General features: G+C 38.7%; 1 protein-coding gene across 1 annotated transcript in view; it reads left to right on the forward strand.

The window, feature by feature from the left end:
* Positions 1-25,778, forward strand: part of LOC114030668 (fer-1-like protein 6) — a 193,435-nt gene that overhangs the window by 114,952 nt on the left and 52,705 nt on the right. Inside the window, exons 22-30 of the mRNA XM_027845519.1 lie at positions 4,103-4,213; positions 5,790-5,951; positions 10,476-10,656; positions 12,160-12,392; positions 15,247-15,369; positions 16,643-16,667; positions 20,599-20,714; positions 23,288-23,419; positions 24,613-24,738. Of these exons, the coding sequence (XP_027701320.1) occupies positions 4,103-4,213; positions 5,790-5,951; positions 10,476-10,656; positions 12,160-12,392; positions 15,247-15,369; positions 16,643-16,667; positions 20,599-20,714; positions 23,288-23,419; positions 24,613-24,738 (1,209 nt within the window). The remainder of the gene's footprint in view (positions 1-4,102; positions 4,214-5,789; positions 5,952-10,475; positions 10,657-12,159; positions 12,393-15,246; positions 15,370-16,642; positions 16,668-20,598; positions 20,715-23,287; positions 23,420-24,612; positions 24,739-25,778) is intronic.

The following is a 25,778-nucleotide window of genomic DNA, read 5'->3' on the forward strand; positions in this document are numbered from 1 at the left end:
TGTCATTCAGTCAAAAAATATTTATCAGGCACTTTCTGGGTGCAGAGCATTACCTCAAGTGCTAGAGGGGAAAGAATGAATTTAAACATAACGGTCACTGAGTTTAGGATCAAGGTAAGCAATGCAACCATTGACGAATACAGTTGCATTTTCAATTCAAAAAACATTTATTCAGAGTCTGTTCTTGATTGTTTCCAATTTATCCTGCATATATCATATTTGCACACAGTTGTTTGTACACTGTCTCCCCTATTACACTCTGAGAGCAGGGATTGTCTTTTACCTTTCTTTGTATCCCTAACACTCAGCATAGTACCTGGCACATAGTAAGTGCTTAATAAATGTTTATTGACCAACTGAGCGCTCCCACAAATCAAATTACTCCCAGGCAAAAACCCATTCCTACTTTTTTTTTTTTTGGCAAGGCAATTGGGGTTAAGTGACTCTCCCAGGGTCACACAGCTAGTAAGTATCAGGTGTCTGGTCTGAGACCACATTTGAATTCAGGTCCTCCTAACTCCAGGGCTGGTGCTCTATCCACTGGGCCACCTAGCTGCGCCCCCCCCCCCCATTCCTACTTTTACAAATGCTTCTTGTACTTAGTAAAGACATCTCTCAAAAATATGTGGTGTTTAAAAAGGTTTGAGAGACATGATGAGACACGATAATCATTTTATTAATAATGCTAACATGTTTATTAATAAAAGGACAGTCATTTGGCCATCTCTCTTAGACCAAAGACTCCTCATAATGGTGGGCTCACAGTTTATATGTTCTTGGAACAGTAGGTGTTCCTGAGGGTAGCAATAAACTCTGGTTAACAATTAATGAGAAAATGAATATTACAGTGAAAGGCTGGGCTGTATTACAATGAGGATATTTGAGTATGTGACTTGAATGCAAACCCAAAGCTGGAACTTATCAATTTCCGTATCACCTGTTTGACAAAAGGGAGAATCAACATTTTCCCAGGCCTGAGTAAACAAAATGAATAGGAATGCACCCATTCCCCTGAATTTAGAATTTCTTTTACTGTCTTTGATTAGATCTCAGCTATTCTGGCTAGGTCATTTTTTAGAAAGATTTCCCACACTGGTTGATTTCTGGATGAGGAAGTAGAAAAGGGGAAAAACCTTGGTTCAGATTCAATAATTAGTTGTTAATACAAGACAGAAATAATCATTTCTCACAAATGGTAGCTGCACTTAGAAGAATAAGTAATCCTCATTGTCATCATCATTATCATCATTGTCATCATGACAACAATAATAATACTGGTTTGACCCATTACTTAGCCTTACTTCCACAAGTAATAGTTTATACATTAGTGGTACTTTGAACTAAGAGGAGGCTAATGAACAGAAGCCACTTGGGATAGCACAGAAGACAGGGAAGTGACCAGATTAAGGATGGAGCTAATCAAAGAAGCCCTTTTGGAGTGAATGAGTTTTGAAGCAGATTTGAAAGAAGATGGACTGTTAGATTAATGAAGGGAGATAGGGGCATTACATTGGATATGTATAGCCCTTTCCAAGAAATTTGGTTGGAAGACAATGATACCCTCCACTGTTGTATATGTGTGCAAAACTGTGAAGATGAGCTTTGTATGCCCCAAAGATTTATGTTTAAGATATTTCATTTTTATTTCTCTAGAAAAAATACATGGTATAGTGGCTAGAGTATTGGTCTTATTGGGTGACCTTGGGCAAGTCATTTCACTTCTCTTAACCTCAGTTTCTTCATGAAAAATTAGAATAACTATATCTGTAGTTCTTTCTTTACAGGGTTCTTGTGAAGCTGAAACAAGATAATGGGTGGAAAGCACTTGGTAGACCATAAAACACTATAGAAATAAATTATTATTGTTTAGCCATCATCATGAATACTATAACATAATTAAACATTTCTATAAACATCTGTCACAGTCAGATATTTCTCCATGTAAAAGATGAGGGAGGGGAAGAGGTAATTTTTCTATTGAAATCTTTAGTTTTTATATTACCTTCATCTCTAAATATACCCTTTCCTCCCACAATCCTACCCAGGAAGCCTTCCCTTGTCATAAGATAATGAAATAGAAAAAAAGCAGTTCACTAAAAGTAGCTGAGACATTAACTGAGTCTGACAAGATATGCAACGTTCCATGCTGATAGTCTCCCTTTTCTTTTATTAAAAGAGGGAAGAAGGTGCATTTTTTCACATTTTCCTTGAGGACAGAATTGTTCATTATAAGTATACTATAATTATAGATTTGTTTCTTTTTGGTTGTTCTTCACATTTGTATTACTATAGTCATGTATGTTACGTATATTGAATTAAAATGTCTTCTATGTTTCTCTGTGTGGTTCATATTAATTGATTCTTATAAATCAGTGATATTCTATTACATTCATGTGCCACACTTTGTTTAGCCATTCCGTGGGTGATGGGTACATGGCATCAACTTTGTTTCCAGTAATTAGCTGCTACAAGTACAGCTAGGAATTTTTGTTTTATATGTTATCTTTCTATTTTTGACCTCTCTTGTACATGTGCTTAGTAGTGGGATATCTGGGTCAAAAGACAAGGATATTTAAGCCACTTTCTTTTAGCATTTTTCCAAATTGCAGAAATAAGTATTTCTTTTTTAAATAAGTTTTTATTTTTTTATACAACCTTAGTTTCCTTCACTATCTTTTCCCCTTCCCCTCCCAGAGAGCCATCCCATATAACAAATAATATTTTTAAATTAAAAAATGAAGAATAAATCAGCATAACTAGTCAATACATCAAAAAATCTGAAAATATGTAAAATGTACACTTGTGGACTTCCCACCTCTTCAAAGTGATGTCATGGGAATGTCTTCTCATGTTTCTTCCTTGCTAATTGGCACCATTCACTTCTGCTTTGTGTGTGTGTGTGGTTGTTCATTCTATTTAAATCATAGTTACCATGAATATTATTTTCTTGGCTAATAGTCTCTTTATTTTACTGTACATCAATTCATGTAGATATTCCTATGCTCCTCTGTGTTTATCACATTCTTCATTTCTTACAGCATAATAATATCACATTCTCCAATTGATGGACATCTACTTTGTTTCCAATTCTTTATTATTCTTGATATCATAGAAAGTGTTGCTAGGTTTAATACACACAAACACACAGCTCCACCAACAATGCACCAGTGTGCTTATCTTTCCACAACCCCTGCAACATTAACTATTCCCATTTTTTGTTATTTCTGCTAATTTACAAGGTGTGAGGTGAAACCTCAGGGTTGCTTTGATTTGAATTCCTTTTATCATTAGTGATTCTTTCATATAGCTACTAGCTTGCAATTCTTTTTTTGAGAACTGTCCATATTATTGGACCACTTATCTATCAGACAATGTCTTTTGATTAGATAGAAATAGATATAGGTAATGTCTGTTAATTGTTTATATAGCTTGGACACCAAACTCTTATCAGAAAAATTTAATATAAAGATAGAACTAGTCATTTCTAAAGTATGACCATGGCATTTGTTCTGAACCATTCCTACTTTTTTTTTTTAAAGAAAATTGGGGTTAAGTGACTTGCCCGGGGTCATACAGCTAGTAAGTGTCAAGTGTTTGGTCTGAGGCTGGATTTGAACTCAGGTCTTCCTGACTTCAGGGCTGGTACTCTATCCACTGTGCCACTTAGCTGCCCCAATTACTCCTACTTTTAAAGTGAATAAAGCACAGGACTTGGAGTCAGGAAGGCCTGAGTTTGAAGCCTGCATCAAATACTTACTACTTATGTTACCTAGGACAAGCCACTTACCCTCTGTTTTCCTCAGTTTCCCATCTGTAAAATGAGGATATAATAATAGCACCTGCCTCCCAGGGTTGTTGTGAAGATCAAATGAGATAAAAATTGTAAAGTGTTTAGCACAGTGCCTGGCACATAGTAGGTGCTATATAAATCTTAACTACTAATATTTTATATTTATGTAGTACTTTAAAGTTTGCAAAGCACTTTACATGAAGTTCAAAGGAAATAAAGTTCAACACCATCAGGAAGTATCTTGCTCTCCATGCTCCAGAATCCTTTTAGTTTTCTTGTCCCTTGCTAATGAGCATTTGCTTTGTTTGTCAGGTTCCTTCCTCAGGCCCACAAGACCTTCCCCCCACTGACCCACCTGACGTTGCCCAGACCTATCCGGTCCCTGCCAATATTCGTCCTGTGCTGAGTACATACAGAGTAGAGGTAAGGCTTAGAAAAGGCTTTTGGAATTTTCCATCAGATTCAAAGGCATTAAAATCTCCCTTTCTGAGTGGGCAGGGTATCATTTGAACATTAGCCGTAAATTGGGAATTTGGGTGATTTCATCAATTCAAGGAACTCTCTATGAGGATATTCCACCCCCCTCCCACCCCCACTAATGTGGATCAGCACTTGCTCTGCAAATAATGGTCTTACAGAGTTTCCCAGGACACTGAGAATTTAAGTGACTTGCCCAGGAACACAAACTCAGTATGTATCAGAGGCAGGTCTTGAACCCATTTTTTCTTGGCTCTGAGGCAATCTCACCATCTTGTGATGCCTCTAAGGACACAAATAGAGATTTTTGTCATTTGTTGTTGTTGATATCATTTTCCCTGTGCTTGAGGAAACACAATTTTGAAGCTATTGAGGTATGATTAGTTTTCAAAGTGCCTGAAAAAGTAAAAGATATTAAAGATTTTGTCATTACAAAAAAAAAAAAGGAAATATAACCACTGACCCATATGGTTATGTTCCCAATTTATATAAAGTTTTATAAGAACTTCCTACCCAAGCATCCAAAGAATCTTGGATGAGGGTAATTAATAGAGAATGGACAAGCTTTTACAAATGATTTACAACAGCAGACCACAGAACTGAAGAATCTGAAAGCTGGAAAGGACCTGGGTGTCCAACCCATCTAGTCTAATCCATCTATCAAAGGAAAGAACTCCAATATCTTTGCCAAGAAAACCCCAAATGGGGTCACAAAGAGTTGGAAATGACTGAACAAAAACACTTCTTTAGGAGAATTTCTTTTTTTTACTTAACAGTTGAAATCCTGCTTCTGCTATATATGACCTAGGTGACCTTGTGAAAATACCTCAACCTCTCGGTCTCAGTTTCTTCATCTGACAAATGAGAGGATTGGACTAAGATGATCTCTGAGGGTCTCTTTCAGCTCTAGAATTATGATCATATGGTCCTTTGGACAGGATGCCCCCCCCATAAGGTTGAAAGCTATGGCATGTGGGTCAAATCTGGACTGTAGTTCCTGGGTCATACAAAAACAGACTGTAATGCACAATTTGGCCCATGGGCCATAGTTCACTAACCCCTGATGAGCTGGTGCAGTAGATAGGGCATTGCAGATGTAGTCGTAAAGATCTGTGTTCAATCCACTAACTAGCTAGATGAACCTGGACAAGTGACTTAACCTCTCTGGGTCTCAGTTTCTTCATTTGTAAAATGAAGTGGCTGAACTCAATGACCCCCGAGACTGTTTCTGGCTCTAAATCTGTGATTCTTACCTTTGCCTCTAAAAATCCTTTAAGGTTCAGTTAAAGGGCCACATCTCAAGGGACGTCTTTCCTGATTCTCCTATTTGTCTTCTCCCTCCTCAAATAATATATGTTTACAGGTTATATCTCCTCCTCCCTCAAAAAATGTAAGCTACTTGAGGAAAGGTACTGTTTTGTGGTTGCATAGTGCCTTTTGCAGAATGGGTGCTTAATAAATGCTTGGGTTGATGGGCTTTTCAGACCGTCTCTCATGACTGTGCCACTGGGTCTGTCTCTAGGTTCTCTTCTGGGGTGTTCGAGAAATGAAGAAAGTCCATCTCCTCTCAGTGGATCGCCCTCAGGTGCTCATAGAATGTGCTGGGAGAGGAGTGAAGTCCTGTGTGATCCAGAGCTACAAGAACAATCCTAACTTCAACGTCCAGGTGGACTGGTTTGAAGTGGTGGGTCCTTCTTATGGTCCATCTATGGCTACTTCCTATGCGTGGGACATGCTTTACTTTCAATTTGGCTTTTAGGGCCTGAGAGTATATTTTGGGACATGATGGAAAGACTACTGACTCTGATGTCAGAGGCCTTGAGTTCAAATTCTACCAGTAACACTATTGGTGTGACCTTGCACAAAACACTACTTTTCTGGGCCTCGATTTTCTCAAATGCGGAATAACAGGATTGGACTAGATGGTCCCTTTCACTTCCAGCTTGCTATTCTCTGATCCTAAATCATGCTAATTAGAGGACAGGTCAGTCTGAAGAAGTGAAGAATCCAAATTATATGATAAAATCATTGTTTCTTTTTTTAAAATTTAAAGTACTTTGATACTAAAATGAATCTGCAGTGTTACAAGTGTAGGCACTCCTCCCAATGGTACAGAGCACAATGCATCCAGTCCTTCTCATCCCATGTGACTCTTGTCCATATCCGTTGTCAAATCTTTCACATGGGATATACCCGCCAAACATGCTTGGGGTCTTCTTCACATTTTGTTAGTGTGTGCCTACTGCTAGAATGGAAGGGCAGCCAGGTGGCATAGTGCATAAAGCACTGGACCTGAAGCCAATAAGATTCATCTTCCTGAGTTCAAGTCTGGCCTCAGACACTTACTAGCTACATGACCCTGGAGAAGTCACTTAGCTCTGTTTACCTCAGTTTCCTCATCTGTAAAATGAGCTGGAGAAGGAAATGGCAAATCCCTCCAGTATTTTTGCCAAGAAAACCCCAAATGGGGTCACAGAGACTCAGACGTGACTGAAATGAATAATAGCAACCACCACTAGAGGTCACAGATGGACCCTTGGTTATTTATCTTTTGTTCCAGTTACATGATTTGCCACACCCTTTTCCAGTCAACTTCCTTGATAATGTTTTTATAATACACTTACTGTGTAATTCTTTACTGGCAATATGCTACAGCTTACTCCTGCCCTCTGAACACCTGTCTATTGTCTTCCGTATTACCTGAAATTTTAATTCTTTGGAGATTGTGCTTCCCAGTGGTATAGTATGGGAAGAACATATATATACCTAAATCTAACTAGGCTTACAAAGTATTGCCAAGTACCTATAGAACTTACCTAATGAATAGATTAATTATTTGTAATGAAAATTTTTGTTAGTAGCACCCAAATTGGCTCAAATGCCTGATGGTGTTGGAAAGCAGTTTCCTCTCCAGGTTTTTAAAATATTCCTCTCTCAGTCTTGTTCTCTACAAAAATATGCAGTCAATGAAAAGAGCCTTTGTTCTCTTTTGCCTCAAACCATCCCAATAACCACAAATCTCAAGTTGGTAAGAGTACAGAATTAGAGTTTTTAATGAATTGGCAAAATCCCTAGAGAATATAATGGTTTCCTACATATTGTGAATTAGTAATAAAAACATTGACCTAGCATTTTGCATAAGCAAAAAAACAACAACAGACAACAACAACAACACAAAACGATTCTAAACCTAGTCCCACTGGTCAATGATCTTATAATCTTGATCAAATCCTTTTACCTCTATGACCCTCAGCTTCCTCTTCCCTAGAAAAGGGATAATAATACCTGTTATGTCTTAACCTTATAGAATTAAATGAGGGGAAGCCTTCCTGAACCCCTCTTACTTCTAGTGATTTCCCTTTATTTCCTACTTATCTGGTATATAGGATAATATATATGCTTTGACTGTGTTTGTTTGCATGTCGTCTCCTCAATTAGATTGCAAGCTCTTTGAGGGCTCAGACTGTCTTTTGTCTCTTTTTATACCCCCAGCACTGAACGCAGTGTTCACACATTAATAATAAGGCACTTGATAAATGCTGATTGATTGAAGACATTTTTATAAATTGTAAAGTTCTATACAAATATTATAATTAATAATGTCATCGTAATTAAAAGTAATAAGACCTATTGGGCCTATGTAGAAAATATATTATCCAGAGTTTTTCAAATAATACATTTCAATCGTAAGTATATTATAAATTACTATCATCATTAGAAAGCACTGAAAAGATCACAAATCTAAAGCTAGAAAGGACTACAGAGGCTGTACGATAATCTACCTCTCTCATTGTACAGATGAGGCAGCTGAATCCCAAAGTCACTCAGACAGCGTCAGATGTGGGCTTTGAATTCAGGTCCTCTGCCCCCAGAGCTGGTGTTCTATCCATTGGACCATGTTGCCTCCAGACTAAGTTAGTGCCCATAGTCACACAGCTGGTGCGTGTCAGAGACAAGATCTGAACCCAAACAGTGTTAACTACAGGTTTGGCCTTCTATATATTATGACACGCTGCCTTACATTGTCATAGCATTTTAAAGCTTATAAATCAGTCAGTCAATTAACATTTATTAAGTGCTTTCTATGTGCCAGGCATGGTGCTAAGCTCTGGAGATAAAAATAAAGGCAAAAGACAGTCCCTGCTCTCAAAGAGTTCACTGTCTGATGGGAGAGGCAATATACAGACAACTCTGTACAAGCAAGATCTCTCTCTTCCCTCTCTCTCTCTCTCTCTCTCTCTCTCTCTCTCTCTCTCTCTCTCTCTCTTCCCTCTCTTCTCTCTCTCTTCCCTCTCTTCTCTTTCTTCTTTCTTTCTCTCTCTCTCTTCTCTCTCTCTTCCCTCTCTTCTCTCTCTTTCTTCCTCTTTCTTCTCTCTCTTTCTTCTCTCTCTTTCTCTCCTTTTCCTCTCTTTCTTCTTTCTCTCTCTCTCTCTCTTTCCTCCTTCTCTCTGTTTCTCCCCCCCTTCTCAGTCTCTGCTCCCTTTATTGCTCACTCTGTGTATCTATCTACCTTCCTCTCTCTCTGTCTCTTCTTTCCTGTCTTCCTCCCTCCCTTCCTCCCTCAATAGAGAGCAGAAACTCGCAAGGGGGATCAGAAAGATCTTCCTGCTGAAGGTGGACCTTTAGCTGTGACTTGAAGGAAGCCAGGGAAGCTTCCAGTGTTCTTGGAGGCAGCTCAGAGATGTGTGGGCAGCTGGATGGTATAGTGGATGGCACCCTAAACATGGAGTCAAGAACACTTGAAATTAAAACCTGTCTCAGGCAAGTAAACCTGAACCCGAGCAAATCTCTTAACCTATTTTAGCATCAGTTTCCTCATCTATAAAATGGGGGTAATAATAGCACCTAATTCACATGGTTGTTATGAAGATCAAATGAGGCAATGTATATAAAATGCTATATAAATGTTAGGAGTATTGTTGTTGTTATTATTATTTTTAATTTACTGAAAAAAGCATCAGAATCAGAAACTTAGCTTTGAATCCTGATTCATACTTGCCAGCCTTATGGTCACAAGCAAGTGACTTAACCTCCTTCAGTCTGATTTTTCATCAATAGTAATAATAGTTCATATTGATTTAAATAATATCAAATTGATTATAAGTGATATATAAACCTACATAAAATGCTTTATAAACCTTGAGACACTAAATAAATTCTAGCAAAGTCTTTTCTTCACAACTCCTTTCACCTTCTGTAATTTAAGTAGTTTGAATATGATTATTCCATTTTACAGATGAGGAAACTGAGGCTCAAGTAGGATTTTGACTTACCCAAGGTCTTCGGCTCATTAAGTAGTAGAATGGACTTTTGAATGTATATGTTGTGACTCCAAATCCCGTGTATTATAACATGTAGTCTTCCATGGCATGGAGGCGATGCTGAGTTATTAAAAGCTGTGTCAGTGGAGCATAAGCTCTGGTGGGTTCTACCCAGTAGGAAAGGTTTTGAATACATGTGGGCCTAATAACATGTTTAGGCCACAGAAATTCTCAAAGAGCTTTCATTAAGTCATAGAGGGAATCAGAGTAACAGATCTAAGACTGAGAAGGACTTTAGAGGTCACTGAGTACAACTCCCTCATTTTACAGACAAAGAAACTGAGTCTCAGAGATGTTAGGTGATTTGCCCAGGGTCACACAACTAGTAAATGCCTGAGACAGGATTTTAATTCTTGACTACACATCCAATACTCTATCCATCACACCATGTTGATGTAAACGACATTAGTCAAGGGATGAAATTGCAGACACTTAAAATATTAAAGTATCATTGTTGTTGTTCATTTCAGTCAACCCCATTTTGGGGTTTTCTTGGCAAATAGTGGATTGGTTTGCCATTTCCTTTTCCAGCTCATTTTACAGATGAGGAAACTGAAGCAGTGGCTTTCCCAGGGTCACACAGCCAGTAAATGTCTGAGGCTGGATTTGAACTCAGGAAAATGAGTCTTCCTGATTCCCAGGCCAGTGCTCTATCCACTGTGCCACCTAGATGCCCTGAAATATCATATACATTTGATTTTTTTTTAATATTAAGCCCAGATCCTGCTGAGTCTCTATCTTTTACTATCAATACACTCTGAGCATATCTCATGCTCAGTAATATCAAAATGAATATTTTTTTTAAACAATGCTCTCTTTGATTGTATTTGTTACAAACTTAATGGCCACAAGAGTAGTAGACTTTGAACACTCTTATCTTCTACCAGGAATTGCCTGAGAATGAGCTCCTCCACCCACCCCTGAGCATCTGTGTGGTGGACTGGAGGGCTTTTGGAAGGAGCACTCTTGTGGGTACCTACACCATCAACTGCCTCAAGCAATTTCTGTGCAAACCTGGGGAGCTCCCAGCCTTGGGCTCTGAGGTAGAAGCAGCCCAGCAAGTTCAAGGTAAGAAGGTCACTGGGTACTGACCCCTTGAGGCCATGAAAACTGCTCCTATTTCAGCCTCCTTCAGTGGTGCCCTGGGGAGTGTATGTGTGGGGGTGTTATATCTACTTGTGCTGATCATTTGCCTGCTGAAAAGTCAAGTATTAGAGAAGAATGACAATTGAGGACATAACAAATATGCTTCACCTTGAGGGTCTGGATTGTCTAATGTCATGAAATAATGATAGATGACATATTTTCTTTGTCTTAGTGTCCATAGCATGGAGGGGGAAAAGAAATCCCTGGAAATTAGTCAAGGAACCAGGCAGCGTAGAAAACCAGCTTCGAAGCCATGTTTTCATATTACCTCTGGGACTGAAAACAATTTCTTTTGACATTTAATACCTTTCTCAGCCAGCCTCCATTCTGACATTTCTTAAAAAACAAAACAAAACAAAAAACTAGATTTATTAACTTACATGATAAACCTTATAATGTTTTGCATCATTAAATTTTTTTTAGCATTCAATATGTCCCATTTTACTATGTACACAACTTGTACACAATTTGCATTGAGTTTGCAAGATTTTTTACCCACACTCCTTAATTCATCATCACAAAACCACATTTTGATCATATTAGATATTAAGCACATCTTTGATATCTAAGTGTTACCTTGATCACAGCCCATAGATTTTATTTTCTTTTTTTTAACCATATATTTATTTGTTTCCTTATTTATTTACTTCTTCATCTCTTTATTCATTTACCTATTCATTCATTTGTTTATTGCAAGTGCTTATTTTCTCTCCCATCTCCCCCCTCCCAATTGAACAATGAAAAGAAAAATAAAATAAAAACTCTGGTAACAATTATGTGTAGTCCAGCAAAACAAAATTCCCGTGTTGGTCACATCCAAAAAACATATGTCTCATTCTGCATTTTAGTTCCTCATTTCTATCTCATGACGTGAGTAAGCTTCATCTTCAGGCCTCTGGAATTATTGCAGCCTGCATCTTCATCAAACTTACTGCTTTCTGTCATGTACCCTACTGTTCAGACAAACTGGCCTTCTGAATCTCCCATCTCACTTCACCCTCTTAGAATACTGGTCTCCTTCAAAGGACAACTCAAACACTAACTCACATATGATCTCTCCTGTTTCCTGATCTCTCCCAGTTTCTGATGCCTCCCCACCCAACCCAAATGACCTTGAATTTATTTTGGACATGTTTTATGTATGCTTACCTGTATACGTGTTGTCTCTCAATAGAATGGAAGCTCCCTTATGAGAAGAATTATTTCATTTTTATCTCTGTCAATAGCACTTAGTACAATGCCTGGTACACAGTAGGTGTTTAATGAATGCTTGTTGATTGAGTGATTCTTGCAGTAATCTAGATCATTCAGGCCAAAGCTATTTCTTTGGCTTGAATGACCCAGATTATTGTAGTTGCATACACCCGGTCCATAAATGAGAGTAGTTCTGATTTTGCTCTCCCTTTGTTGTGTTTTGGGTTTCAGCTGTACCTGATTCAGCAGTAGAGCCAGAACCTTCTGAGTTACTTATCTCATCCCAGGACCCTCCACCAGATCATATCTATGTGCAGGTTGAGCAGCCACCCACTGTTGTACCAGACATAGCCCAGGTTCAGACAGCCAGCGTGGCTCTCACTGACATCCCTGACTCCTCACCGATGCTGGGGCCAGAAACGAAGCCTGCAACACCTGAGCTACCAAAGCAGGAAAAAGTAAAGGTCAGAGTTTTATAGAATCTAGAGCTGGAAGACCCCTGGGGAATCATGCGGTCCAATTCCTTCATTTTATAGCTGAAGAATCTGAAACTCAGAGAAGAAAAGGAACTTTGATCAATCAATTAAGATGCCTTTATTAACTGCCTACTATGTACCAGGTGCTGAAGCTACAAATAAAAAATGAGGTAGCCCCTACCCTCAAGGAGCTTGTATTCTTCTGGGGAGGAGGGAGGTGATCCAACATTTCCACAGATGAGTAAATGCAGGATATATATAAGTCAATACAAAGTGATTGGCGGGAAGGGGCACTAATAGGAGAGAGAATAAGCAAAGGGAGGAAGGGCATTCTGGGCGTGAGGCTCAGCCTGTATAAAAGCAAAGAGGTGGGAAATGGAACATCATGTCCAGCAAATAAGAGTTTGTCTGAAGTATAGAGTGCAGGAGGAGGAGTAATGTTTAAGGCAGGATGGAGCTAGACTGGGAAGGGCTTTAAATGCTATAAAGAGAAATCTGTAATTTTTCCCTAAAGGCAAGTAGGAGCCATTAAATTTCTTTGAGCAGGGGAATAAAATGGTCAGGCTAGTCTTGTCTAGTTCATATGAGTGATAAGATTCATCAGTAGACCAAGAACTATGTAAGCCACTCGTGTCATCCCAGGAGTCCCCACCACATCATCTCTACATCTAGCTGGGCACCCATTCGTGATTGTCCTAGACTCACCCAAAGTCAGACAGAAGAAATTTGAACCCATGATCTCTGACTATAAATCTCATGTTCTTTTCATTATGCCATACTGATTCTATAGACCACTAGGTCTTTACTCAACAATTCAGTTCAATAAACATTTATTAAATTATGCCTATATGCCAGGCACTGTGTATACAAATAAGAAAAAGAAAGACAGTTCCTGTCCTTAAGAAGTTTCTGGTCTAATGGGATAAGATAACACACAAAAGGATGCTGGAAAGGAGGTGGCCACCAGGGGGTACCTGGCACAGGGCATCACATTCTGTTGAGTCCAAATCGAGCAGAGCCGCAGATGGAAAGTGAAGAGTCAGCAAGATCATGGTTAAGGGGAGTCTAAAGCCTGGAAGCAAAAGATGAATTTAAAGCACAATAACCATATTACTATGGTTATTAATATAGCTAGCATTTATTTATTGTTTTTATTTAATATAAAAATTTCAAAAATTTAAATTTAAAATTAAAACATTTAATTTTAAAAAATTGAAATTTATTAAATTTAAAGGTTTGAAAAATTTTTACATGTTATTCTATTTGATCCTCACAATACCCTGTGAAGTGGGTGCTATTATTTTCTTTATTTTGCAGATGAGGAAACTAAGGCACAGAGGTATTTTTTTAAGTGACTAGGCCAGGGTCACATAATTAGTAAGTACTTGAGGCAAGATTTGAACTCCAAGCCCAGTCTTCTATTCAAAGCTTCATCTAATATCCCTACATTGCCCTAAGCAAGAGGAAACAAAAATCCTCACCATCATCGGAAAATATGGATTTTAGTCCCAGCTCTGCCAAATAGTAACTATGTGACCTTGAGTAAATCATTTGACCACTTAAGGCCTCAGGTTTCTTATAAAATGAAGCAGTTGGCTAGATAATCTCCAAAGTCCCTTCTCACTCTAAGAGCCCATGGTTCTATAATTCAGCATGAATGAAACCTATATAATGAAGGGCACAGAGAAGGGTAACATGAACTCATATGCCAAATCTGGGAGCATAAGAAATGAGGCTATTCCTGGAAGCTTAGAAGCAGAGCATTTTAATAAAATGTTCATTTATATAGCAGGAAGGACATTTATGGAATTTATTATTCAAACAGTCCTTAAGGCAAATGTTTCAAGAAGGGTTTAATTTTTTTTTTAAGGTATTCTGGACCTGAGATTTCATTAGTATGGGAAATTCTCAGCATGGGAAACTCCCTACACTGATGCAGATCTAGAACCTTTCAGTAGCTTGTAGCCTTACAGAGTTATCAAGGATACTGAGAAGTCCAGTGACATACAGCTAGTGAGGTCTGTCATCCTCTAGCATATATCAGAGGCAAGACTTGAACCCAGGTCTCACTGACTCCACGGCTCCATACTATGTTATGCTGCCTTTCTTTTATGAAAATTAATGGGTGATAAATAATCAATGACTTTTGTAAGGGTATTGATTTCAAATCCAATGTTTTTTCCACTAAACCATTGCTGCCTTTTGCCTCAAGACTTTCACAACTGACATAGGATTGGAGACTTAGGGCTCGAAGGCATCTTAGGGATCATCTAATCTAATTCTCTCCAATCCAGTCCAATCAGTGTCTGTGTTCAGTGCATTGTGCCAGGGATTGACGACATCAATGCAAAGTGAAAAACAGTTCCTTCCCTCAGGGTGCTTGTACCATACTTGTAGAATAGGTTGACAGACGTCAAGTGACTTGCCAGTAATCACATAGGTAATAAAATGGCAGATTCAGGATTGAACACTGGTCTTCTGGCTCCAAATATAGCATTTTGGATTGTGGAAATTAGTTGGGATCTACCATGTATCATTCCTCGGTAGCTTTGAGTGCCTTCATTGAGTCAATCCATCGCAGTTGTCAACAATTGTGGTGATATCTTCCACATCTAGCACAGTGCCCTGGTACATCGGTGCTTAAATAAAGCTTGCAGATTAATTGGTTGATTGCTCATAACCATTCCTAGCTACCTTCTTCCTTTTTATTCTCATCTGTTTGCACTTTCTTTCATTACCTACCAGCTGTACTCTCAGACTTTATGGCATTTAAACCATCATGTCACCAGCTCTTGTGGGAGATATACTCCAGTTGACTGACATTCCCCTCATCCCTTGCCAGATTGCCAGCAAACCATCTAGGAGATCCACCAAAAGGAGAAAGAGGACCATAGCAGATGAGTCTGCAGAAAATGTTATCGATTGGTGGTCCAAGTATTATGCCTCCCTGAAGAAAGCATCAAAGGTACATGCCTTCAAATGTAAAAATAGTTTGGCTTAGTGAAAGACCTTTACTTTTATTATATGCATGAAACTCAGACATATTTTCCTTTATTGCTAACTCTAGAGCCATCCAAAAATAGAATAGGCTGGATTAGTAGATACTGGGTTTTCCCCTACTAGATGTCTATGGGTGAAAGCTAGATGGAAACTGGGCTGTGTGTTGTAGAGAGGATTCTTTTTTGGGTAGGGTTGGATTAAAGAGCCTCTAAGGCCCTTCTAACTTTGAGATTTTGTGATTCTGTGATTTTCCAGATCATGACACATTAGCATATGGAAAGAGGGCAGGGAAGGAAAAGATGTGACCTTCCTCTTCATACAACCATACTCTAGACAAGCCATCTATTCATCCATGCCCTTGCCTTAATCACATCCACATACACAGACAGAAGCATTCAAAAGACAACCATCTTTCTTGTTTTCTCCATTATTGTTATCACTGCATGAGTTACTAATGTCAGTTATTATTATTATCATCTCTTTTCTCTATTCTTCTGGCCAGAAATGGACAGATGGCAGTGATGAGATCAAAGATATCAAGATACACTCAAGGCATCTTCATGATGTATTAAGATGTTCTGATAACATTGGTTAGAAAACATTTTGTAATAAAGGCTAGAAAGAGGCTCCTGGGAAACGAAACTTTTCTATGAAAACTATCCTCTTTTGACAATGAGGATGGTCCCAGCCAGAGGGAGAAGGTAACTGTATCTAAGTGGTACTTACCCTAAGTGAGTAAGATTTCTTGGTGACAGGTGAGATCCTTCTTTGACCATTTTGGTGTGATTAACTCCTATGTCTTTGTAGTGGTATTGCTCATTTGGCCTACTTGAACTTCAAATTTCTTTTTGGGTACACTCTTTTTAAACAAAAACTTTTAGAAGAAAAAGAACAAAAACATTAGGTTTGTATCCTTTAGTTGCCAGTAGTATACCTTATATAGGTAGAAGTTTAATAAATATCAAGTGATGATGTTAATGAGTAATCAAGATAACAATGAATTCTCTCTCTTCCTCTCCCTTCCCTTTTCCCTCCCTTTTTCTCATCTCCTCTCCTTTCTTTTCTCTCCTTCTCTCCCCTCTCCTCTCCTCTTTTTTCCTCTTCTCCCCTCTCCTCTTCTCTTCTCCTCCTTTCTCCTCTCCTATCTTCCCCTCTTCTCTCTTTGCTCCTCAACTCACTCTCTCTGTCTCTCTGTGTCTTTGTCTCCCTCTCCCTCTTCCTCCCTCCCTCCCTCACAGAAAAAAGAAATAAAAGACAACAAAGGTAAGGAAACTTGGTGTGATGTACTTTTGGACAGTTTGCTCACTGAATAAGGTCATTCTCAAAAGGAAGAATCATGGAGCATTATACTAGGAAGAATCTTGGGGATTTTTCCCCAAACCTCCTAAAAACTAAGGAGTGAGGACTGATGCCCAGGGATGGAAAGGGAGTTGCCCAAAGTCACACATCTAGCTGATGGCAGAGACAAGTCTAGAAGGCAATTTCATGATTCCCAGTCCAGTTCTTTTTACGCTGGACCATGCCCGAGATAACCTTTGGGTTCTGTTCTTCCTCCAGAACAGTTGAACCTGTAGATCAGGAAAGGTATAGAACAATAAAATGGAAATCAATTAAATAAATTCAAAATTCAAAAGAAACAAGTATATTAAAGTCATAGATTGAGATATTGTTGAGTGTAGTGCCTTATTTTTAAAATAAATCATTTTAGGTTTAGTAACTCAATTTCACAAGTACAGGGCATAGTAAATCAGATTTTCCCAAGGCTCTGCTTCCAAAGAACTAATGATGAATATCCCAGAGAGCAAGAGAGAAGTGCATGGTGGGTGTAAGCAGATTACAACCTGCTCACAACCAATGATGAATTCTGAAAAAGGATAGGAGTTAAAGGCATCATCAAGGAATTGTACAACAGTAAGAAAAGATAGGATGGTCATGTGGAAAGAATAAAGGATAGCAAATGGATGGCCATAGTGTTCTACTGGTCCCTTCAGGATATCAGAAGAAACTGAGGAAGGTCTCCAGCAGGTCAAGTATGAATCCCTTGTGGCAAACTTTTGGGAGAATATGGAGTGGGGTTATGTCAGCAGCTGGTGGACCAAGCGGTTAAGGAAAAATACATATGAAAGGCCGGGCGAGGCGAGTCAAGGATGATCAGCCACAGGACTGTTTATTTCTGGTGAAGCTTGAACTTTTATACATAAAAGTGAATGATGATTTACAATTTCCCAAGAGCAAGAGACAAAGTTCTCACTAGATAAGATGCCGGAGGAGCATTGCTTCAGGGTGAAGGTTAATTGTCTATTCTAAGACTTCTTTGTTTACCTGTGACTATGCTCTTTCTCATGGGACTCAGCAAATGTTTACTCAGCAGCAAAGCAAGTCCAGGGTACAGTCAAGGACAGATGATCCAGAGAAGGCCTTTGCCTTTACCCGTACTGACCCCTAATAGTTTAGAGATTTTCCAGGTAGATCCTGTCCCCAACAGAGTTACATAGATGATAGGGCGTGGATAGGTTGTGATCTGTATCAGTGGAGGGAATCTCAAATCTGTTTGAGTCTTTAGCCACATTTTACAGCACATTTGCCATTCTAGTGAAACATATCTGGGAATTTCATCTGAGGTCAGATGTCAGAGTCAACAATAAGATTCCACTGTTGAAAAGAAAGATAATGAAATCATAGGGATAGAGATTGAACCTCTTCATTGTTATAAGGAACTACTGAATAGGGAAACTCTGTCCACTACTGCAAGTCATCACTTTTTCAACAACTTATAGTCCTAGAGAGCTGTTTAGAGCATTGACTTGCTCAGGATCAAACAGCCAATATATGTCAGAGCTGAGGTCTTCTTGACCCTGAGGTGAGTTCTCTTTTCACTATTACATGTCTGCTTATTCATACAATGAAACTACGTTAATATGAAATGAAATGTGTATGTAATATTAATGTAAATTATGAATACCATAAATAAATAATGAGCCAGGTCATAGCCCAATTATATTCTATGTTAATTAGCCAGTATCTGCAATCTTGTACTTTATAGAGGGTGCCACACTTGACATAGGTCATTGACAAACTAACAAGTGTCCAGAAAAAGAAGACCAGAAGGATGGTGAAAAGCCTGGAAACCAAGTCAGACAAGGACCTGAATGAACTAGAGATGAGAAGGCTTAGGGTAGAAGAGCAATATGATAGCTGTCTTAAAAATTTGAAGTGTTATAATGTAGGAAAAATATTAAACCTATTCTTATGGATCCTAGAAGGAAAAAAATAACTAGTCTCAATGGGAAAAAGTTATAGGAAATTAGATTTTCTGGTTATTAGAGCCAAACAGCAATGGAATGAATTGCCTGAATCAGAAGTGAGGTCTCTGTTACTGGAAGGTATTTTGAAGGTTCCTGGTTGATTTGATCCCTGGATTATTGAAGCAATCTACTTGAGTTAAAAGATTATTCTTCTTGGTAGGTTGAAATGTTTTTGTTTGTGGATAGTTGTTAAATTCACAACAGAAAAGGAATTTTTTAAAAAGATTGAGTAGATTATATAATCATGTGGATTATACAATCATGAACAGACTTTCGGAAAGTCAGTTCATCTCTTTGGGCCTCAGTTTCCTCCTCTGTAAAATTAAGAGGTCAAACTTGATGACCTCTAAGTTTCCATCCAGCTTTTTAATTGTATGATTCTCTCTCTTTTCTTTTTTTAACCTTAATACAAATGCCAGTTTTGCTATTGATTAATGATCTCTGGGCCATCCTCTACCTTCAGATGGTTTAGAAATGACATTTTATCAGGAAATATTAAAACAACTATTTTGAAGAGAGGTATTATGATTTCCTGGAGTTTCCATGTCCTAAGAAAACTCAGTACTACACATTGGCAGAAATCAGGCTGTTTTAAACCATTCCCCTTTCCTATCAAACTTCAAATCTTCTTTGCAAATAGCCATTCAACCTAGAAGTGAGTTATTGGATGGAATGCGGTGTTTACTTCTTCTTTATATTCCTTAAGGAATAACAGACTGGTGACTTTTTGTGAGCTAGGAAATTTCCACAATCATTTACAAGGTTGGCTAAAGGTAAACAGAAAAGGTATTAGATCTAGTAGCTGAATGAAAGTGAGTAAGAGGAAGAAGGTTGACTAATGTGTAATTAAGCTTAGCTGGCTGTCATCAAGATCATCAGCAATTAGAACAACCCCTAGGTGAGTTTGGCACATCATGTAGAATGGCCTGAGTCATTCTGATCTCTCAGCATCATGGGGGTGTGGAAAGAATGTGACTTTGGGAATTTGGAGATTTGGGCTCTAGTCTCAGCTTTGCTGTGTATGAGCTATGTGACCTTCAAATCACTTCAACTCTCTAGTGAGCATGATGAAGGTATTGGGCAAAATGGCCCCTCAGGTCCCTCCTGGGTCCAAGCTTATGTGAGTCTATTCTAGTCTATCCTTGTGGAAGACAATTTCATGTATTCCTGCAACAATCAATCATCAAAACATTTACCAAATGATTATTATGTTCCAGGAGTTGTACTAAGAACCAGAAGTATAGGGAATGTCTGTGTTGTTATTTTAAAGGCATGTGGGAAGAGAGGGGGTCATGATGAATTAGAGAGAAAAGGAAATGGAAGTGAGCTTCAAGGTTTTGGAAGATGGAGGAAATTAAAAGAGAAATGGTGAGGCAGCTAGGTGGCGCAGTGGATAAAGCACTGACCTTGGAGTCAGGAGGACCTGAGTTCAAATTCAGCCTCAGACACATAATACTCACTAGCTGTGTGACTCTGGGCAAGTCACTTAACCCCAATTACCTCACCAAAAAAAAAGAAAAGAAATGGAGGAGCAGGCATTTGTCCTTCAATTAAATAACCATTGGTTAATCAACTCATATATGCCAGTCACTATGATGGTGCTGGGGACATAGAGACAAAAAACGAAAATAGTTCCTGTTTTCAAGAAGAAGCTTACATTCTTCTGCAAGACAAAACATATTTGCCCTTCAGCCTAATAAAAAGGAATTTGAGGAGGGAGAGAGAACTTGCAACTGGGGGGAATTAGAGAAAGCTTCCAATAAAAGGGAGTGCCCGAGCTGACCCTACAAGGAAAAGAAGTCTTCTGAAAGGTATAGATGAGAATGGAGGTGTCTTCTTTCCTATCTGAAGGAATTAGAGATTTAAGTGTTGTGACTGAATTTCCACAGATACCAAAACAGATGAGGTGGTAGTGACTATAGAAGACATGCCAAAGAAGAAGAAAGAGAAAATATTCAAGAAGAAACCAAAGGAAGAAAACACATCAAACCTAGCCACACTGAAGGTATGTGTTATGACATATGCATTTATTAGGTATATATATATATATAGCTCAGCTAAATTGTGAAGACTAGTGAGAAGAGTCACTGATTAATGTCCTGTTTGCATTTCTGTTCTCAAGTCTAAGAACCTAAGGACATCCTTCCAGTATATTGAGTAGATCTCTCATGGAAAATTTATGGAAAAAATCATAGACAAGAGTTGGGATAGGACAAGACAGGATAGGAAGCTGGGAATTGACTAGATTTATATGAGTAGAGAGAATAACCCATCCCAAATGAAATCTTAGATTAATAAAAGTACCATTTATATTAAAAACAAGAAAGGCAACAACCTTTCGTTATGTTTGTTAGTGCTTGGCAATGAATTATAATATGCTTCAATCTCATGGGTAAATGCCATAAAGCAGGAATCTTTTGCTAAATCAATATTTTCACATTTTGCATTTAAAATGAGATGGAAGTAAACAAATGCTAATCCTTCACTATAAAAGTATGTATTGGACTCCAATGACTGAATTTGCAAAGTGTTCTTCCATCCCTAATTTAGTTTGTATGTAAACTTAAGAGCTGTGCATATCCTTCCCCCACATACACACACATACCCACTCACCAACCAGCTAATGTCCAAACTAGCTATTGTTAACTTTGGCATGACAAACTTTGTTGTTAGAAATGTGCAATACTGGGGGCAGCCAGGTGGCACAGTGGATAGAGCACTGGCCTTGGAGTCAGGAGGACTTGAGTCCAAATCCGGTCTCAGACCAAACACTTGACACTTACTATCTGTGTGACCCTGGGCAAGTCACTTAACCCCAATTGCCTTGCCAAAAAAAAGAAAGAAAGAAAAGAAATGTGCAACACTGGATGTGTAATTTAAAGAGAGGGAGCAAGGCAGAGTAGAAAACTTAGACTTAGAGTCCGGAAGATGTAAGTTCAAATCCTGTCTCTGAGGCTTGCTAACTTGATGATTGTGGGCAAGTCACTTAATGTCTGAGACAAAAGCAACTCTTTTAAAAGACAACAAGTTATAGATAGCTTGTGATCAACATTGCTAGAAGAAATTCCCAATCTAAAACAATGCTAATTTCTCTCTTTCCTAAGGCATATTAAGTATTAAAATGTTTAAGCTACTAAAGCTTAAAATTGCACTAATATTTTGGGGACACCTTGTATATGTAACAGAAATAGTCAAGGAAAAGCCACGTGTTTCTAGTTAGCCACTTACGAGTTACTCAATGAATAATCTCATGATTTAGTTGGACTTAATGTTATTGCTAATGAGTAACAGCTATGAAAGCCCCTTAGTAATCAGCAGGTTAGCTTTATATAACTGTTGTCAACAATTCAGCTGAACAAACATTGATTAAGCACCCACTATGTACCAAGGACCATAATAGGTACTGCATATATGAAAATAAAAATGAAACAATTCTGCCCTCAAGGGTCTAGTCTTAAAAATATAGGATACACCTTCATACCAAAAAAAAAAAAGTTTTAACCAACATCTAGTCTCAAATTGAAGAGACCAGCCTTAATCTCTTAAAATGTCCAATCCTAGGTTAAGAATTTGCTATTAATGGAGAATCAGAAAGAGCTGGTTCAACAAGGAGAGAAAGTCACTCCCTTGGTTCCCTTCCCACTTGTTAGTGGATTACAATAACACACAGGCTGACCTGATGCTGACTGACAGCTCAGCTAAGCATTGACACAGAGCAAAAAAATGCCAAAGAATTGTAGACTCATCTTCTTTCTCCTTCTCCCTCTACTGATTCAACAAAAGAAGATGACCCAGGGTACCCTGAGAATATAGGGTACATGGGGGCAACTAAGTGGCGCAGTGGATAGAGCACCGGCCCTGAAGTCAGGAGGACCTGAGTTCAAATCCAGATTCAGACCAAACACTTGACACTTACTAGCTGTGTGACCCTGGGCAAGTTACTTAACCCCAATTGCCTAAAAAAAAAAAGGAATATAGGGTACATGCTCTATCTCAACAGAGGAGTAGAGTGACCACTATTGAATGCTCAGATTTGGGCTTGTCTTTCACCACTTTAGCAGTTACTGGGTGTGTGGGTTTGGGGTAGAGATAAGTCACGAAAAGATTCAGCCAAGACCCAGATATTCCCAAATTGGTTAGTGTTCCCAAATGCCCTATTTGGTCATGTGGTTCTGCTCTTCCAACACCTGTCCTAAATTTGGCTAAGTGGTTCAATGGATAATGTTAGACTTGGAGTCAGGAAGACCTGAGTTGGAATCCTGCCTCCAGTCTAACCCTGGGCCAGTCACTTAATCTAGTTCAGCCTTAGTTCTTTCATCTACAAAATGGGAATACTAATGGCATCTACCTTGTAGGTTATTTATGGATCAAATGAGATAATGTATATAAAGTACTTTGTAAACTCTATGTAGGTATATAGATGCTAGCCATTATTATCCTTTTTCTACTCCTTCAAAAACTATGAATCATATTCAGGTCAATGAGAATGACCTTGGCTTGACAGGAATTTCTATTTTACTTGTGAAATTGTTCTGAAATATTTTCTTCTCAACCAGAATGTTCTCCCTCTTCTTAAAGATATATGATGGAGATCTGGAGAGTGAATTTAACAATTTTGAAGACTGGGTAAAAACCTTTGAACTCTGCAGAGGCAAGTCCACGGAAGATGATCACTGTATTGATGGAGACAGAATAATAGGGAAATTCAAGGTGAGCTCAAATTCTATACTTAGTGGGGCACAGTTTTCAAACTACATATTTCCTAGATCATTGGTATTCCATAACTCTCGAAGAAGACAAGAAATTGCTCAATACAGATCAATCTTCCTTACTTGAAAATAATTTAGTACAGTGGATTGATGGGTTAGAAACATTATCTTTACCTGAGGACAGTATATTCTATGGGATTTGTTCCTAGGTTCATTGATGAGCCAAGTGAACCTTCAAAGACATCAAATCCAGTCCCCAGTTTTTCAGCTGAGGAAACTGAGGCACAAAGAAGTTAGATGACTTGCCCAGAATCACAAAATTAAGTTTCTGAGGCCAGACTTGAACTCAGATCTTCCAAGATTAGCGCTTTATCTAATTTGGCATGCTGCCTCTTTTGTTTTTAATAAAATGGTACTTCAATTAATCCATGATTTCATTAGTGTAGGCATTCCCTCTATTCATACAAATCTCAGCCATTCCACAGCTTCTTATCCTGTTTTGTCTCATCCCAATTCTTATCTATGCTTTTTCCATAAATTCTCCAGGAAGGATCTACTCAACCTACTGGAAGGACTTCCTTGGGTTCTCTTAATATCTGAGGGGTACCAATCTACCATCACTCAGTCTATCTGTCTGTTGTCTGTTACATTTGAGAGCCATTGTGGCACAGGGACTAGAGGACTAGACTTGGAAAGAGGAGACTCAGGCTTGAATCTTGCCACAGACACCGATTAGCTGTGTAATCATGAGCAAGTCACTCAATCTCTCATAATTTCATCTTCTTCACCTGTAAAATGAGATGAAAAATACTTGCACTGCCTACCTCGCAAGGTCATTGTAAGAAAAGTGCTTTTCTAACCTTAAAGCATTATTTAAACATGAAGTATCTTAATGTATAAAGATATTTCTTAGGCAGTAAAGTGGCATACTAGAAAGAGTGTCAGACTTGGAGTCAGGGAGATGTGGATTTAAGTCTTGTCTCAGACACTATTGTGTGATTCTTGGTAAATTAGATCACTTCTCTCTGTGCTTCAGTTTCCTGGCAAATGGAGATAATAATAGCACCCAAATCAGGGCTGTTATGATGGTCAAATGAGACAATAGTGCTTTGCAAACTTTAAGTGCCATATAAATGCTACCTGTTAATATTGTTACTGTTATTTATTCATCGAGCTAACTTTGTGTGTTTATAGGGCTCCTTCTGCATTTACAAAAGTCCAGAAGATCCCAGCCTAGAGGATGGAGGGCAGCTTCGAATCCAGCAGGGGATTCCACCCAACCACTCTATCAGCGTCCTGATCAGGGTGTATATTGTTGCTGTAAGTCAATCCTCTTCACTAGCACTGAAACGGAATGGGGTTGGCCCTTCAAAGATAGATATTTCACTGGCTTTCTGTAAGGACTGACTATAAAGTGCTTCCCAGATAGGGTTAAGGGATGGTTCTGTGGCATTCTCTAGCCCTCTCATTCTGCCCACTGTAGGTCTTCTGGCTGGCCAGTAGAGGAAGACAATGAAATGTCTAGGGCTTGAAAAGTAAGTGTTGTTGGGTGACAGAGAGGCAGGAAGACATGAGGTGGAGTTGAAGGAATGGAAATTGGGAGTAGAAGATGATGAGTAAAAACAAAAAATCACTTGGTCTGCCTAAACTGGAGTCATCTCCTCCAGGAGACGGGGTTTAACAACCCCAGTCCAACCTACTCCATCTTCTCTCACCTGATCTCTTGTACCACTTGTCAGGATTTCTTATTTTTCATATATCAGTGTTAGTTATTCTTCCATAAATTCATGTCTTTCCTTGCTGAAACTGAGGCCAGGGACAATATCTGTGGCTTAGTATTTCCCATAGCAGAGCTCAATAGGTATTTGCCCATTGATCATCTGATAGTCATATTTTGGGTTGTAGGGGGTGGAGAGTGTTTTTCACCCTGTAAAGTACCTATTACTGCTGGTTGCTTTATCGAGGGCTTTGGTCTACCTGACCATAAAAAAGAGGTCCAGTCTTGGGTATCTACTGTGTTTATAGACAGATATTTCTGACCTCCATGAAGTAGTGGTGATCACAACCCCAGTGATTGCCATGACTCATGTCTTGGTACATTCTGCCTGCTACAGTAAAATATTCCCACTGAGGCAAAACCTCTTCTCCTTCTTCTTCTTCTTCTTCTTCTTCTTCTTCTTCTTCTTCTTCTTCTTCTTCTTCTTCTTCTTCTTCTTCTTCTTCTTCTTCTTCTTCTTCTTCTTCTTCTTTTTTCTTCTTCTTCTTCTTCTTCTTCTTCTTCTTCTTCTTCTTCTTCTCCTTCTTCTCCTTCTCCTTCTTCTTCTTCTTCTTCTTCTTCTTCTTCTTCTTCTTCTTCTTCT

This window comes from Vombatus ursinus, unplaced genomic scaffold, assembly GCF_900497805.2.
Source record: "Vombatus ursinus unplaced genomic scaffold, bare-nosed wombat genome assembly UNPS02014973.1, whole genome shotgun sequence".
NCBI classification, from domain to species: domain Eukaryota; kingdom Metazoa; phylum Chordata; class Mammalia; order Diprotodontia; family Vombatidae; genus Vombatus; species Vombatus ursinus.